The sequence below is a fragment of the Salvelinus namaycush genome, unplaced genomic scaffold (genome assembly GCF_016432855.1).
Source record: "Salvelinus namaycush isolate Seneca unplaced genomic scaffold, SaNama_1.0 Scaffold1115, whole genome shotgun sequence".
Classification (NCBI taxonomy): domain Eukaryota; kingdom Metazoa; phylum Chordata; class Actinopteri; order Salmoniformes; family Salmonidae; genus Salvelinus; species Salvelinus namaycush.
The window spans coordinates 30,803-48,266 of NW_024057804.1; the positions used below are offsets into that span (position 1 = coordinate 30,803).

General features: G+C 43.7%; 1 protein-coding gene and 1 long non-coding RNA gene across 2 annotated transcripts in view; both read left to right on the forward strand.

Moving 5' to 3' along the window:
- Nucleotides 1-1,533: 1,533 nt before the first annotated feature.
- Nucleotides 1,534-1,991, forward strand: LOC120035848. The gene is made up of 3 exons (XR_005474360.1): nucleotides 1,534-1,645; nucleotides 1,750-1,806; nucleotides 1,911-1,991. It is a non-coding gene; the product is annotated as an uncharacterized LOC120035848 (long non-coding RNA).
- A 6,068-nt stretch (nucleotides 1,992-8,059) lies between these two features.
- LOC120035849 overlaps nucleotides 8,060-17,464 on the forward strand; it is a 37,870-nt gene continuing 28,465 nt past the window's right edge. Inside the window, exons 1-15 of the mRNA XM_038982319.1 lie at nucleotides 8,060-8,065; nucleotides 8,399-8,542; nucleotides 8,999-9,160; nucleotides 9,312-9,411; nucleotides 9,607-9,827; nucleotides 10,483-10,639; nucleotides 10,811-11,034; nucleotides 11,345-11,465; nucleotides 11,737-11,933; nucleotides 12,048-12,162; nucleotides 12,360-12,529; nucleotides 12,626-12,723; nucleotides 12,882-13,012; nucleotides 13,355-13,544; nucleotides 17,280-17,421. Coding sequence (XP_038838247.1) covers nucleotides 8,060-8,065; nucleotides 8,399-8,542; nucleotides 8,999-9,160; nucleotides 9,312-9,411; nucleotides 9,607-9,827; nucleotides 10,483-10,639; nucleotides 10,811-11,034; nucleotides 11,345-11,465; nucleotides 11,737-11,933; nucleotides 12,048-12,162; nucleotides 12,360-12,529; nucleotides 12,626-12,723; nucleotides 12,882-13,012; nucleotides 13,355-13,544; nucleotides 17,280-17,421 — 2,178 coding nt within the window. The remainder of the gene's footprint in view (nucleotides 8,066-8,398; nucleotides 8,543-8,998; nucleotides 9,161-9,311; nucleotides 9,412-9,606; nucleotides 9,828-10,482; nucleotides 10,640-10,810; nucleotides 11,035-11,344; nucleotides 11,466-11,736; nucleotides 11,934-12,047; nucleotides 12,163-12,359; nucleotides 12,530-12,625; nucleotides 12,724-12,881; nucleotides 13,013-13,354; nucleotides 13,545-17,279; nucleotides 17,422-17,464) is intronic.

A 17,464-nucleotide genomic window follows, 5' to 3' on the forward strand; every position in this document is an offset into this window, starting at 1 on the left:
GAGGGGGTTCTTCCAGCATCTTCTATCACTGCGCAGAGGAAGATCCTCAGAGCATCAGGCCTCATCCCTGCACAGAGGGAGGGGGTTCTCCCAGCAGCTAGCATCACTGCGCAGAGGGAGGAGATCCTCCGAGCATCAGGCCTCATCCCTGCACAGAGGGAGGGGGATCCTCCAAACAGCCAGTGTCCCTGTACAGAGGGAGGGGATCCTCTCAGCAGCTAGCATCACTGCGCAGAAGAAGATCCTCAGAGCATCAGGCCTCATCCCTGCACAAAAGGAATTGATCCTCCTGATGGCCAGTGTCACTACGCAGAGGAAGGGAATCGTCCCAATGGCCAGCGTCCCTGCGCACAGGGAGGGGATTGTCCCAGAGGAGGGGATCCTCCGAGCATCAGGCCTCATCCCGTCACAGAGGGAGGGGATTCTCCCAGCAGCTAGCATCACTGCGCAGAGGGAGCAGATCCTCCGAACATCAGGCCTTATCCCTGTACAGAGGGAGGGGAGTGGATCGTTCCAAATGCTAGTGTCCCTGCAGAGATGGAGGAGATCTTCCTCACAACCAGTGTCCCTGTGAAGAATGGACACAATCATCCACAACCACCTCCCATCATCCCCATGGTGGCACCACTGTGGAAATGGGATAATGGAGCATGTACTCCACCTGTGGATTTCTATTCCAAGAGAAGAGGTCACTTAAACTTACCTAATTAGTACAGAAATTACCATTGTGATAGCGTGAGAATTAGCTGTGATAGGTTAAATGTATGGCTCATGTGAGTGTATATCTGTAATACTTTCATGCATTTTCTACATAAAACAGGTTTAGCTCCATTTTACTTTGACATTTTAGTCATTTAGCAGACTCTCTTATCCAGAGCGACTTACAGTAGTGAGTGTATACATTTTCGTACTCCAGTGAATCTCTCCAGGATTTCGCATGGATTTTTTTTGATATTTGCGGATAAATATGCTAGATTTTGCAGCAACAATTATGACATTTTGCATAGCAATATGCATTTGTTTTGTCCAATTTGTTGCAAAAATGCGCTGACAAGGGAAAAAACTGTGTTGACGTGTGGCTTGATTGAACCATATTATGCAGTAAATGTGCGGTGATTGGTTGAAATTGCGAGCCCTCTTTTTGTACTGTGGTAATGGGTCAGTTCTATGCGATAATATTGTGATGATGTGACTATTTTATGCAGAAATTGTTTGGTGATTGGTCAAATTTGTAAGCCCTCGCATAATATGCAGGGAATTGTTGATCGCAGAGTCCTGGAGTAACCTCCCAGTTATCCCTGTGACTGCGTGTAGGTTAAGATTGGGTTGTAACAGAGTATCAGAGCGAGACGTTTCTACCTGTCAGCTAGTAATTGTTCTGTATGGTGACATGAGCAGAGTGGCCTGACTTCTCCCACTTATTACAGATGTCCGACTTAGATATGTTGAGCATCCTGCTATGATGTCCATCACCAAGCCGGAACACCCCGAGGCCAACCCTCAGTGCCAGACTGGCAGCCGGCCGGTGGCTGAGCCTGAGACCCCTGCTGTTCACAATAACAGTGGAGGCTGGCTCAGCTGGGTCTTTGGGAGTGGAAGAGTTAATAAGAAGGAGGTTCATCTACCTGAGGACAAAGACAGATCTGTAAGGAACTGGTTATTAACACTATATTCTATGTAGAGACAATTGAGTGGATTAAAAAAAAACTATTGCGGCTTGCTTCACATTGCTAATATCTTCTTCCTCAGATTGTCTGGGATCCAACTCTGCACAGATGGGTTAACAAAACTGAGCCCAAGGCTGAGGTACACACTTAAATTCAATGAAATTAAAAACAGTGAACAACCATTGTATTTTAACTGTGATAATATTACTAACAATTTGGAAAATGTGTTGATGTTTTTTACAGAACAAGTGTGTACCACCACCTCCACCGATGTGGACATATGGATATCAGGGGAACACTGGCAGTGTCCCCAAAGGAGTGAATCCTTACTCTATAAAAGCAGGTGAATATTGCTCTAGAATACATGTGGTTTAACCAAGACTGTCAGCCGATCATAGATGTCCCTGGTGGTCTCCTGCTAATGTTACGCCCCTGAAAAAGGGGGGAAAGAACCACGAGAGTGATTTTTATTTTATTTATTTTTTGGGAGGGGAAATAATTTTTATTTTCATTTCACATTCAAATACAATTACAAAATCAGTGCATTACGTTGTACAAAATGGATTCATAAAAACAGTATCAAAAAGTAGTGTAACAATATAACAATAGCAAAACTCTAGAACCTGACCAGTATTATTACATTCAAGTTTAACATGCCTCTAACAATCTCCAAAATACAATACAAATAATTCTATAAATACAAACATATACATATACCAAAGTGAACTCTGAATAAACCTCAGTGTATATCAAATATGTACAAAGGCTTAGCCTACATTTCAATTGGCTCTAAATACGTTTACAGTGAAGGGTAAATCCCTTTCCATTTCTGTTTTACTGATACAATGCCCCACTTATGTATTTCGAATTGTATTCTTTTCCAAATGTCCTGTTTTATAAATTGAACTAATCCGGTCGGTGACCACTTGAGGGTGTCATTGACCGCACCACATCTGGCCTCCCAAAGTTTGGTCTTGATAAGGGACACCAGAGTCTAGGTCGTTAAGCATTTCCCTCCTTTCCTTGGGTGTCGATGGTGCATATACGTTAATAAATCTAAAACATTTACCCCTCCAATCGATATCTACTATTAAAACCCTCCCGTGTACTGCCGAAAAACTTCCTACTATTTTTAAATCCCTATTCCCACATAGCACACCAACCCCTGTAGAATGCACCCCGCCGACACTCCACCTCGACTCTCCCTGAACCCATTCCCGCGTAAACCTCTCCACGTCATTTAGATCTTTTAAAATGTACTTCTTGTAAAAAACACACAGAGAAGCAAATGGAGGACAAATGGGAAAAAACTGTCCCCCTTTTAACTGGGTTCCTAAGCCCTCTAACATTTATGCTAGCTAAGTTAAAAATAGACGACATGGGATAAGGAGGGAAACGGACAACTATCTAAAATATGACATTTTTCCAGACTCACTTTAAATACAGTTCCTCGTTAGGAGGCCTATCCGGGAAACGGTGGTCCCCAGCGGGAGGACTGTCCACAAAGATCGGGGTCGGGAAAACCCTTTCCTCCTCCTCATGCTCCCCCTCCATCTGTGTGGGTGCTGGAACACCGCTGGGTGCCAGACCGCTGCTGTCGATGGAGCTGCCTGACAGGGAAAGCAGAGTCTCCTCTGCGCTGCGCGGGTTTCCTCGCTTTTCTCCTCAGACTTCCTGCTTTCAAAGCAGCTGAAGCGATTCCCGCCCAGAGCGGACTTCTCAGTCGCCTGCATGCGGATGAGTGGGGAAACAGGGCTCATCTGCTTCCTTTTCACCGAGCACTTCCTCCTCTCTCTCACCGTTGTCCAGCTCTCCGGAGCCGAGGGCGCGGTGGGCTCTCCCTTCTCCTCCTCCACTTGGTTGTTCCAACTCCTGTCGGTCTCTCCGCTCTCCTCGTGAGATGATGATGATGGCGTCTCACTCCCGCTCTCCTCAGACTCTCGCAGTTCTCTCTCCATCACCAGCTCATCCACAACCTCCTCAATAGCGCGTAGTTCCATGCTTTCTCCCTCATCTGGTCTTTTCCCGCTCACCGCTCTGGCGTAAGAGGGGGCTGCCTTCGGGCAGTGACGGAACAGGTGGTTCTCTGAGTTACACAGACTGTAGCGCTTGGGCACGGTGCAATCCCTCATTATATGGCCTAGAGTCCCACAGTTTCTGCACCTTGTCTGGGTGCAGGCATCGGCGAGGTGCCCGTACGTGCTACACTTCCTGCAGAAACGAGTCTGTCCAGCATACATGAGGTAGCCCCTGTCTGCACCGATGGAAAAGGAAGCGTGAGGATGGCTGTAGCCATCATGGCCGCTCTCGTCCTCCTTTAGCAGCACACGAAACTGCCTCTTCCCTGTCCAGATGCCAAGGGCGTCCTTAATGTCTCTCACCCCTGGCAATATGGTCACGTACCGGCTGAGGTAGCACACTAGAGTTTCTTCAGTGACCCATGGGTTGAACATGTGCACCGTTAGCACCCTCATATTGTGCCTGCACGGGAACTCAACTTGAAAGGCACTGAATCACGAGAGTGATACGGTAATGTTTACTCATTGAGAACTTTTAGTGCAACGAGAAAAGACCGTGGTTTCTCTCTACCCTACAATGCATTACAACGATGGGACCAACTCAAAGCCTCCAAGCCATGGGCCTGGACTGCTTCCTAGACAGCGCTCTGGCTTGCTCCCTCCTTCACACTTTGACCTCATGGCACCAATGGTTGTGCCACCTGACACTCTACCCTACTGAGGTATGACTCTGGAAAATCCTTCCAAATTGTATCCATTCATTATTAACTGAGATTTTTCTTTAACATAGCAAGTGGCTGAAATAGCAAGGATGTTAACTATTTTTTATTTTTGTTCAAGAGGCCATTTGCCCAGAGTGGATTTGCCATACATAGATTTTTTCAGCTTTAAAAATCTTCAGCATAAAAAAGTATTAAAAGATGATCTTTTAATTAAATCTCTCCTTTGTGTCCTCACGTTCACATTAATTTGATGTGTTCTATCATCATTTACAATGCTTATTGCTTCTGCATTTCTTTACAGACAAGTGTATATTATACACATATATTTTATTTTAGGATTTCCTACATTTACCTGTACAGACAAGTATATTTTATACATATCTATTTTTTTTACGAAATTTTTGTATGTATTCCATAGACAGAACTACATATATTGGAATCGAACGTTCGCAGAGATTGTTTTGACTGGAGTGATGCTTAGGACTTCATTAAAAAATCTATCCCGTTTTATTTTACCACTACAGTCTGTTCGTCGGACGAAACTGGAGAAAAATAACTAGTGTCGAAAGTAAACATCCACACCTCGATGGTGTCAACTCTGCTTATGTCTGCGTAATGAAAAGGTAGGGGGAAAAAGAAAAAACATCTGGTCTAGCGATCGATGACAAATTAACCTGTTTGGGGTGCAGCCCGACACCGGTACACTTATGACAACATCCAGCTCAAGTGCAGGGCGCGAAATTCAAAAGATATTTTTTTTAAATATTTTACTTTCACACATTAACAAGTCCAAGACACCAGATGAAAGGTACACATCTTGTGAATCAAGCCAACATGTCCGATTTTTAAAATGTTTTACAGGGAAGACACAATATGTAAATCTATTAGCTAACCACGTTAGCAAAAGACACCACTATTCTTACTCCATCAGTTTTTTACTCCATCAGTAGCTATCACAAATTCGACCAAATAAAGATATAAATAGCCACTAACCAAGAAACAACTTCATCAGATGACAGTCTGATAACATATTTATTGTATAGCATATGTTTTGTTCGAAAAATTTGCATATTTCAGGTATAAATCATAGTTTACATTTCAGCTACAATCAGAAATTGCACCGAAAGCAGCCATAATATTTACAGACACCAACGTCAAATACCTAATTACTCATCATAAAACATTTCTGAAAAATACATAGTGTACAGCAATTGAAAGACAGGCATCTTGTGATTCCAGACAATATTTCCGATTTATTAAATGTTTTACAGCGAAAACAAAATGTAGCGTTATATTAGCATAGCCACAATAGCCAGAAACACTTGGGCGCCGACGACCAGTTCAGATGCACGACAGATATTAGAAATAGCATCATAAAATGTTTCTTACTTTTGGTGATCTTCCGTCAGAATGTTGGACAAGGTGTCCTTTGTCCAGAACAGTCGTTGTTTGGATCTGGAACGGCAAATTTCCCTCTTCATTTAGCATGGGCACTTGCCAAGTGCTACAGATCTCTCCAACGTCAACAAAGTCAGAGAACGGAACACGGCAAAACTCCCGAAAAAATTTAAATAATCTGATTAAACTATATTGAAAAAACATACTTTACGATGATATGGTCACATGTATCAAATAAAATCTAAGACGGAGATGTTAGTCGTCCATAACGAGAGCAAAACAGAAGCCAAATCCATGTCCTCTTTCGCGTGCTCCAGAAACAGGAAGTGGACGGTCACGTCAAACAAAGAGCTTTAATTCCACCTCAGACCAAGATATACACGAAATTTTTTCTCTCACCGCCTCTTGACAACCAGGGGAAGGTGTATGAAGTGTATGTAGACTCTTACGTATCACGCCCATGTATAGGCATGAAGTTGAACAGAGCATCGATTTCTGACATTCCACTTCCTGGTCAGGAAGTGTGCTGCAGAATGACTTCTGTTTCACTCAGAGAAATAATTCAAACGGTTTTAGAAACTAGAGAGTGTTTTCTATCCAATAGTAATAATAATATGCATATTGTACGAGCAAGAATTGAGTACGAGGCCGTTTGAAATGGGCACGATTTAACTGGCTACTCAATACTGCCCCTTGCAGCCATAACAGGTTAAATGGTGCCCGTGTAAGTTTTACTTCTGTCCCGAACCAGTGACCCTTTGCACACATATACAACAGTTACCCATCGCTCCACAAAAGCCGCGACCCTTGCAGAGTAAGGGGAACAACTACTTCAAGGTCTCAGAGCGAGTGACGTCACCGATTGAAACGCTATCAGTGCACTACCCCCAAACTAGCTAGCCATTTCACACCGGTTACATCCAGCATAACCCCTCATTCAATTACGCCAGTGGCAAACAGTGAAATGTGAGGAGCAGGAACAGCTATAGCCCTCAAACTCACCTCTGGGTCTCAAAGCCAGTTCCACTGCATTTCTTCATTGTTCTCCTGTCATCGGGGACTGATCTAGACCTGGGACACCAGGTGGGTGCAAGTCATTATCAGTTAGAAAAGAAAACCAGCAGGCTCGTAGGGCAGGGGAGCGTTTCCCAAACTTGGTGTGCATTTTGGTTTTTGTCCTAACACTACACAGCTGATTCACATTAACAAAGCTTGATGATTAGTTGATTATTTGAATCAGCTTTGTAGGGCTAGGGGAATAAAAAGAAAATGTGCATCCCTTTGGGGTTCAGGTGACTGAGTGTGGGAAGCCTTTGTCATAGGGTAAAAGTTGAATACCTGTGGGCTGCACACCTTGGGTCAAATATTACATTCTGTAGCTGTGTATTTTATCAAAACAATTCTGTTCTACAATGGTTCCTTTCCTTAGCTCAGGGTAAGTAGTAGCAGGCCTAGAAGAGTCTTATGTGACGCAAACATTTGAGTTGTGCTCTTCCTCCTTTTAATCAATCATAATTTGTCAAATGCCTTATAGGTTGTTTTGCCTGTTGGCAGCTGTGGGCATACAAGCACAACAGAAACCTTCTATAAGTATGCATTTTTCACCCTACAAGTTCAAGCACTAAGCGTTTGACAATATATATTTTTTGGTTTTTAACTAACCTTTCCCATTCCAGATGACCTCAACGCTGAATGCCTTGGTAACGTTATTCGTTTGAGTGTCGCTCCTCTTTTTAAAGAGGTTGATGCTGTCTTCAGTGAGTTTGTCTCTTATGATTCTCCTTTCATAAATCATGGATTGATATTGTTGGTGAACTATTGTGTTCACACCATCTCCATCCCTTCCAGATGACACACAAATCATAAACCTGACGCCTGGCCTTGCTACTCAGTGTGGATTCAGCTTTAAATTTGACCCCATGGGGAATGCCATGTTTTTTGCTTCTCTTCAAAACTGCTTTTCCCAAAACATGGTAACCCTAAGCACTGTAGTGTTTCCTTGAACTTCAAATGGACAGTTTGCCTTTCAGTGTCACTGCATTTGCAACCCATAATGTAGCAACGTCATTTTATTTAACCTTTGACATGGAGTCATGCTGAGACCAGGCTCTTTTACAGATGAGCCCTGTATACACAAAGATACAAGTCAATATTTGCATCACTAGATGAAAAATGTAATCATTGAAAACAAACGCATTCTTCAGTAAAAAGGTCCTCAATAAGCCTGAGTTGCTATTTCATACAATTTTAGAGCATGGAGGTAATTAGAAGTACAGTGCCAGAAACATTTTAAGCAGTTTTACCACCCCTGGGTCTGCTATCTCTTACCTCTAAGTTAACGATGACGTAAGGTACAGCAGAAGTTTATGGAGGGCTTTCAGAGGGCCAGCCAACTTTCTGATACAGACTGCAGTGATGTGTACTACTGAGCTCTTCTCCTGTAGTGTGGCTTCAATACAGTGGCAGCTGCATTCATATAGGCAATTTTGCCCCAGTCTATTACTTGCATGAAGGTCAACTGAATTATTTGTTTTCTGCTATATAATGAAAGGCTTTTTTAATACTTTTTTTTCCCCTTCCCCCTTCATTTTAGGATGATAAGATGTTCAGCTTGGTCATGCAGTTCAGGCTGCCAGGAAACCACATGACTGAAGACCCTGTGTATAGAGTGGGTAAAACCTGTAGCTACACCCCCTGGACCTCCCGAGAGATTCTGTGTGACCGCAACTACATGGAGGCAAGTGAGCAGAGCATGCCCCAAAGGACATGTTTACAGTCGAGCTTGTCGTACTGCCTGTATAAATGATCTGTCTAGAGCTACAACTGTCCAGTGTTTCATTTCTTCTGCTTCTGTGACACAACGTAGAGGTTCTTGACTCTCTCTCAATTCAATACTCCTTCATTTAAGGAGGCGAGTGGACAGATTGAGAACTGGCCCTTGATTTCATATTGTATGGGAGGGAGAAAATGCATAGGGAATAATGGCCTTTCTTCTCTAGGTGTCTGTCAGAAGGACTCTTCCAGACATCCAAACGGTCCCTGAACAGGCCACTGGAGGCCCGAAAGCAAGGAGCGGCAACTTCCGGAGAGGAGCTGAGGTAGCCATGTTTCTGTAATTTCACTACAGGATGGTGCTAAATTATGTGCGTTTGTTGACAATTTGTTTAATTCCTGTTTCCATTTCCTGAGACAGGCTGTCGCTTCAGGATACAAAATGACAGCAGTCGTCTTTAGTCCTAGCAAGAAGGTCATGAGTGTGGGTGAAGTCCAAAGAAAGGGCTATGCAATAGCCAACACTCCCACACGGCTGGTGTTAAGAAGCCCTCATAATGCAGAGGAGACATACCTCCAGAATGTAAGCTGACTTTCTCCACTTCCTCCATGAACTGGGTCATGTTCAGTAGAGCAGAAATTTGGAAACGGTGGCCCTACCTGAACTCTGCAACATATTGTTAATACGGTGTGCCCTACTGAACACGGCCCTGGTGTGGTTGCCCCCTGAACAGGTAGCTGGGGTTCCGATGCGGGTGCTCTCAACCTCAACCTTCTTTGAGCAGAAGTGGCTGGTTACTCGAGTAGATGCCACGGCTGTTTGTCCAACACCAGGTTGAGTGTGAAATAATGGACTAACTTGGCAATTTAAGATCCTATGAACCCAGTTAATTGGCTCCAGACAAGACTTTGATTTGTGTTCAGTTGGGGAAATGTTTTGGGATGATCTTTTTCCAAATAATGGCACATTTGTTTTCAGTTGCAAAATGTTCTGTTATGATGTGTACTTGGTTTCTTGTTTCACTGCAGGGGCAGTGGCCTTTACTCCAGAAGTGATCACCTGGTACATGCCCAAGCACATAGACCCACTTTTCTCCTCTGATGCCTTCACCATGTTGGAGGTGTACATGGGAATTGACGCTAAGAGGCTGGACACTGAGGAAATGGCTGCCAGAAACTACTCGGTTTTAGTCACAGAGGCTCATATTATTGTTGAAATTCCGGTGGGGGCGGTTGGCGGCTATTTCAAGGTCAGCGTTGGATGAGTAAAATGTTCCTGTTTAATTTCTAAATCAAATCTTATTTGTAGAGCCCTTTGTACTGCAGCAGTTGACAGTGCTTTGCAGTAACCCTTTGCCATCTCTCATGGGTAAACGCCTAGAAACCTTGTCTTGTGTAAAATGTTTGTTATTGAGCAATTGTCTGCTTAATCAGGCTAATATACAATGGATTGGTGGGTGTGTGTATACAGCCTGACACATTGGATTGCAAAATCGTGTGAATGTTGCATAAAATGACACTTAAATATACTCTACCGTTTGTCCTTCAGCCGCTTGAAATTTGAGACCAAATATCCACACTAAAGTATTGTTTACCTGACTTTTTAGGGAGCCGGTAGCTTTGCCACTCAACTGAATGCAAGCAACGTTCGGTTACACTCGGCTACTGTTTACATATTGTGCAAGTGTTTACTTTGCGTGGCGGTTGCTTTGGAAATGAGTTGACAACCATACCAGCTTTCTGAAGTCGGGTAAACCGGTATGTTGTCTTAAATTACGAGCGGCTGAAGGACAAACCACACAGATAACCGGTAGAGTAACATTCTGGCTTGTAAGGAACATTTAGCTGTTTTTGTACTCCACTTGTGTATTACAGCCTGAATGCATCACTCGTATCCCTTTACAGAGCCATATTCAGGATGACCAGTACTTTGTCACTTACACCATTGAGCCCATGCTTGAGTTGCTGTGGATCGAGGAGGTCGCACACGAGGACACCAGCTACAAAGTCCTCTTCCCTATCACAACACCTCCGATGGCCAGGCCTCCACAAGTTCGCAACTGTGAGTCTGGTTTAGTTAAATAGTGCCTATGGTAATTTGGGATGCCTGGGTTGTTCATTAGGCACAAAACATTAGAAAATGTACTGAAACGGGGAGGCAATAACAAATGTCAATTTTCGACTTCCATTGTACCGAATTTCAAAATGTTTTCCATTGTTTGCCAATGAACAGACACGCCCTTAGACACAGTTCCTGAGCAGGCAGTGTTTGTGCTTGAGTTGGGGACCTTCAACCTTGATGTGGAGCTGCTGAACATCACCTTTCCCACCATGGTGCTAACTGTTGCAGAGTGCAACGCCAGAGGCTTCAAAGTTCAGGAGCAGAGATCCCTGGACAACACCTTGAAGAGCTTCAGGATGGAGGTGCCCTTCTCAGACCCGGTGGTCTTTAAGGAGGTGTGTTTCTGTTAAATGCAAAGCCACACGCAGTGATTTGTACATGCCCTAATAAGTGGGCCACCAACAAAATATAAATAATGGCACAAGTGTACTTTGTATCCCTCATTTACTCAAGTGTTTCCATTATTTTGGCAGTTGTATGCATTCACTTGCCAATAGTGCTTGATTTAGAGGAATGAGGGCAACATTACTTCAAGTATATAGTTTGTTTTAATAGTCCCCATATGTACTTGTCACTTGATGTTGAATAGAGTTCTGTTACAACAATAATGCTATCAATTGACCAATGCTTTTAACTTCACTACAGAGAAGGGCGGAACAAGGTGTCACAACCTTCACTCTTCAGCTGATCTACGGCCTGGTCGTCTTTCCAGAGTACGCTTCTTTCGCTCACTCTGCCATTGTGGACGCTGTACTGCTGGACATTGGTATGTCTCTGGACTACGCCAAACTACTGTTGAATGGCTTCCTCTCGTTAATGATTGCAGTGAAAGCCCAACTAGCCATACTGTAGGGTTTTCCTATGCGGTCTCTCTACAAAGATAATGTTAAGCTTTAGAGTATTTGGACCCAGTGTCCTGTTCGTGGTTTGCCAGGATCGTGTTTATTCTGAAAACAAGGTTTTCTCCTTGGACAAGTTCAAGTAGTACCTTCCTGTTTTTTTGTGCTTAATGAACACAACCCTGTTTGTCCTTGTAGTGCCACCCTCAGTCACTGGCAACTGTGATCAGGAGAACTTTCACATCACTGTGGACTACAGGAACCAAGATCCCTTTTTCGTGGTCTTGGTTGGCAAGCGGCTGCTTAACCATGAGCTTGCGCAACAGTATTTGACAGAGGGCGACGCAGACTTCACCATCACGTTGCCCTTCTCTTCGCCGGACGCAGTGTTTGAGGTACGATGCTCTCCCAAAACATGTTAACCTAAATTGCAGCAGCTAGCCTCGCTTTCCTTACCCTGTATACATGCATACAATATTGGACTAATGAACTCTCCCATTGGTTCCCAGTCGGTTCACCCGTCCTCTGTCCGGAGCAGACTGGATGTGGCTCTGTTGAATCCTTACAACAACATGACCATCAAATACTTTTCCCTGGCTTGCAGCTTCCTCAAAACGCTGACTGGTTGGTTCTCAAACAATTACTTCCGATAAATAGTCGTTTGACATGGTTACCAAACCTGGGTTCCTTGCAAATACTGTGAGTCTAATAGTAGTGCCAGATGGGCATGGTTTGCACTTTTGGTGCTATTCCATTGGTTCTACTGTGCTCAATGAAGTGTAACAAATACAGAACCTGTCTTTTGCTCCCCCACCCCCAAGAGTGTTTCTCTAATGGAACGATGACTGCGCTGGCGGTCAAGGTGGAGTCTGCTCCCAGTCTGAACCCCGGTCAGCTGACCCTGAGCGACCCCGCCTGTGGTCCCACCTACAGCGACGATCGCTTCGCCTACTTCCACTTCACTGTCAACTCCTGTGGCACCACCAGGAAGGTAAAATGACTATTACCCTGAGGTGATGGCTACTGTGTATTTACGGACTGTTTGCTTCTGCGGGCTGTAATAAGTCAATTCCCCCCTACTACTTAGTTTATCAACAATGTCATGCTGTATGAGAACGAAATCTCCTTGCCAGATGAACTTGAGGTGAAGCTGAATGGCACGACGTCTTCAGAGGAGGAATATCAGTAAGTGCATTACGCATCACAATTGTAGCTGTTAGATTTTATAGGTTTTTTTTCTTCACCAATTGCTCAATACTTTAACTTTGTATACAGGGAAAATGTGCCTCTACTACCAGTGTGTCCACTCCACTGATTGAAGTTGCCTACATCCCTCTTTTTAGGTTAAAGGTTTCCTGCTACTATGTGGTCAACATCACTCGCACATTGGCCTTCCTCACCAGGCCGCGTGACAAGGAGCGTTTTGCCGAGACTGGGACGGGTCGACTAATTGTCAGAATGAGACTCGCTCAGGGTAAGCGTGCACTAATTCAGAATTTCAACTTGGCCTCTAAATTCTAATCACTCCTGATGATCTGGAAATGGAATATAGAATCTTGGAAGGTGTCCTTTACAAAACCATTCCCAAAAATGTAAGCCTTATGATATATTACTCTTGCGTTCTGAGATCTACAGGTGTGGCTATGGAGTAACGGTGAGGAGCTGATTTGGGAATTTGTCAGAAGCCTCTGGTGGGGGGGGGGGGGGGGGTTCATCGGGGCACAACAGGATATGATAAACGTGTGTTTCTTTATGGACAAGTTGAGATGGTACCTCGCTGTTTTGTGCCCACCGGTTGTCTCGTTCTGTGTTCCAGACGCCTCGTATAACACGTTCCACCAGGAGGAGGACTATCCAGTGGTGAGGTACCTGAGACAGCCTCTGCACTTTGAGGTGGAGCTGACCAGGTCCTCTGACCCCAAGGTAGCGCTGGTGCTTGACCACTGCTGGGCCACCCCCAATGAGGACCGTGACTCCCGACCCCGGTGGAATCTCATCATTAATGGGTAACTTGTTGTTTTTGGGCCTAAACAAATCTTTGTACTTGTTACGGCGTACACCTGACAAGTAGTTTACAATTAACAAATCAAAAAGCCAATTGTCACCTCCCCAAATACAAGCCTAGCTTAACCGTAGCACGAAAGCTAAACAGTTGCAAGATATAGATCAATCCATTAAGTCCTCGGGAAGTTATTGTGGAGAGGATGATGCAGGAAATATGACTTAGATGGGGGATTTATCAACAGTTTTTCTAAGCTAAATACCCCTGAGGTACCATAGTTTACACTCTGATGCCGTGTTCAAATCAACTAACGGCTTGGAAGTCTTTGTCTTGAATGCACTGAAGTCTATGGGGGTACTCCGAGATCCCAGGTGTCTTAAACACCATACGTCAGTTGAGTCTGACAGACTCTTACGTGATAACCCGACTGCATTGTATGGCGTTAGCTCATATTCGGTACCACCTTCAAAAGTGTTTTACACACGTGTCCATTACAATCTAGGCAAGAATCAGAATGCATGAATAAAACGCTAAGTACATTATACTTAGGGTATGCTACAGTAGAAACGTTACACAGAAAATAAGGCATTTTGATAGGAATGCACGCATGTCCAGTTATTTGTAAGGAAGGCAATGTGGGCACCAGGCAATAAATGTGCCAGGGGGAAAGTTTGTGAGCGGCTGGCAAGCTTGGCTTGCCTTTCCGGTTGGTTTCATACAACTGCTCTTAACACTGACTGAATACTTGTTGAATTCAGGCACAAGTGACCTCTTGTGTTTAAAACGGTTATGCGCTTAACATAATGGATGGTTCACACGCCTGTGCAGCATGGAAGTTGATGTTTGAAACTGAATAGGATCAGTTGACAGGATTCCTAGAAGTTGATGCCACTTTCAATGGAATTTCCTGTCCTAGAGGAATGCGCTAATTGGGAGTTGCTAAAAAAGAAACAAATACCACGGGCAAGTGTAGCAGCATCTTGCTAGCCTTATTTAGCTAGCTAATGTTCATATTTTAAAAAATGTTACGACACAGCTGGGTTTGTCATAAGCATTGATTTGGGTGAGCACTTTGCCACAGATGGACACCGCTGGCCTAATTTTTAACTTTGCCATCTTCTCAAGAATTTAAATTGGGTAACCTATTGAAAGATTACTTATTTTTCCTACATTGTAATGGACACTGCAACCTTTGGTAGATGGGCTACAATGACTTTGCCCATGATTATGCACGCTGCAAATGACACTTTATTTTGCGGGTGCCTTTTCAGTATCTGGATACATGTTACACCAAGCAGTGTAGTGAAGCAACTTTATTGGTCAAAACCATTTTATTTGGGGGATCGGGTTTGCCAAATGCTATCAAATCACGCCATTTTACCATTTTTATGAAATGGTCGCAAAACCCCAAATTTGGCACCCCCTATTTTAATTTGCTCCGGCGGCCATGTGGACACAAGGCTCATCTGTCACGGGAGTAACTTTGCAGCTGTTTATTAAATCTGAAATGTCATCCTGGTGGGGGTGGTAGCAGTTTAAAAAAACAGGCTGATAATGTTTTGTAGATCATAGGAAAAGACACCACATTCACATGGCTGTGCACGAAATGGGCAGTTCAGATTTGTCACTTCAGCTGCAACTATATCATACTTGGCTTAAATCGTTGAGTAAAATCCTGAGAAAGCTCTGGCCGTCGTCTGTCAGCTCAAGTGGATTTGTACTGGTGTGGGCGTTTGTCTCAATGTAACGTCTTCAGATTTCACAAATCCCTTTTTGCTAATATCTGTCAGTTAAACAGTAAATGATAAACCTCCCAAAGATGCAAATGACAAAAGTAGGCCTTAACTGTCAATGCGTAGGTTACTTTGTATAGTAGAGCTGCTCCCTTCACTGAAGTCCTCCACGTGTGAATCTGATGCCATGGGTGTAGAATATATTTTGTGACCAATTTTTCCGACAGCGGAAGAATTAAAACGAAGTACTTATTTTGAAAATATGATACCGACTGTCTATTCGGCAACTAAGGGTTAAACCACGGTCAATTGATCAATATTCAGGTCGCCTGTAGTCTGACCATTTAGAATTTTAAGAACCAATTTAGAGGGACGTCTCACCACATGAGAATGCGATCATGTCAATGTAATTGAATATACATGTTGGACATACGACGTAGACATTTGACATCCGTCATTTAACTAGCTATAAAAGCCTTTGCAGTAGACAAAGTAATATTGTTGATGAGAAATGCTATGGCATTGCTAGTATGACCCTCCCTTGACAAATTAAATGCATTTTTTTTTCAAATAGGCAGCCCAATTTCTGTTTTTTTAAATAAATAAAAAATGTACTAAATCAGATTTTTCCAGGTCTGATGGGCCAAAAGATCAGAAATTAAAACCAACAAACTACTGTCGTGACGTGACCTTGAATTATCTGAGGACTGTTTAATTGTTACCCGACTCTAAATGAATCGTGTTAGGATTTGGGGTGCCGAGGAAACGGTTTTAAAGATACCGTCTCCCGACTTAAACTCCAGACGGTAGAAATCTATTACATTGCTAAAGTCAACTTATTAACCATTACATCGTATCCTCCTCGCAGCTGCAAGAACCCCAGCCTTATGATTCAGTACTATACAAATTGGTTTAATTTAATTACTAGCTAAACACACAGGTCCCTAGCGGACTGACACAATATGACGGCTCCCCCACCCATGGTTCCATAAGGGACACTTATCGTTGTTACATTTTTGCATGAATGTATTTATGTGGGATGCCGCCGTGGTTGGGTCTTCTCTCTGATTGGCTCCCTGAGGTCACAATGTCAATAGTTGTCCGTGGCTCCAATGACTAGTCTTGAACGGAACTTCAGGATGGATTTTCCTTTCACTCATTCTGGAAGATGGGCTAATCAACCCTGTCGCTGATTCCTCAGTGGGTGATGATAGTAGGATGGTTTGGATATAGTAGCAGAATGGTCCCACTGAAGTTAGCTTTTCTAGGTACTTGGTTCAAACAGCTAATCGGCTGTACCTGTGACTGTCTGTCTGAGGGGTGTTTATTCTCCCTCGTGTTGGTATTCAGGTTTCGGACCACTTTGGACATGAGCTGCAGCTCGCCGTCCTTAGGAAGGTGCGTTTAGGAAAGTTCCAACCATTTCAAACGTGTAGCTAGCGACTCACGGTTTTCTGGTCTAATGTTAATTTCAGTTACCATCCTTTTATGCACTCTGGCCGCCGGGGACAGTTCTGTCAGTCTGACCCGCTCTGTGATGTCACTTGTGGCATGGCTACTTACTATGCACATTTTCTAGGAGTTTCTCTAATACATTCAAAAGTGAATACTGGAACAATATTTCTAACATAAGACTGGTCAGAGATAGAAAAAGAATGTCATGTTGATTCTTATTTTGTGATTTAAAAAAAAAAGGAAATACTGGAACTAGAAAAGTACTCACACTACAGGTAGGAAGTCTCGAGCCTTTACATTGTGTATGTTGGGGGGTTTTCAAGACCGAGGTATAAGAGTTTTGGTGGGAAAAGCCTGTTAACAAAGACATTCCTTTAGTTCATACTGGAGGGGGAGAAGGAACCCACTTCTCCTGTCATTTACAACACGGTGTGAATTGATCTGATCCTCACAGGACAGTCATGACACCACCATAAGACTTCGTACACAAGGCGGTTGGGGTTTACAGTGTTTTCTTGTTCCTAACTTAGTCCCTCTCTCTACACTGGCAGTTGTGAGAACCCGGAGGATCCGTACCGTGTAGTCTTCCACCCGGTGGTAGCTGACGCCAGGGTCCACTTCCCCCCTCACGTCAAACGCTTTGAGGTCTACATGTTTTCCTTCGTCGAGGATGCGGTTGAGCCGAGTGGCCAGGTAACAAATTTCACCCAACAATCTTTATTGGTTAATTTTGTGA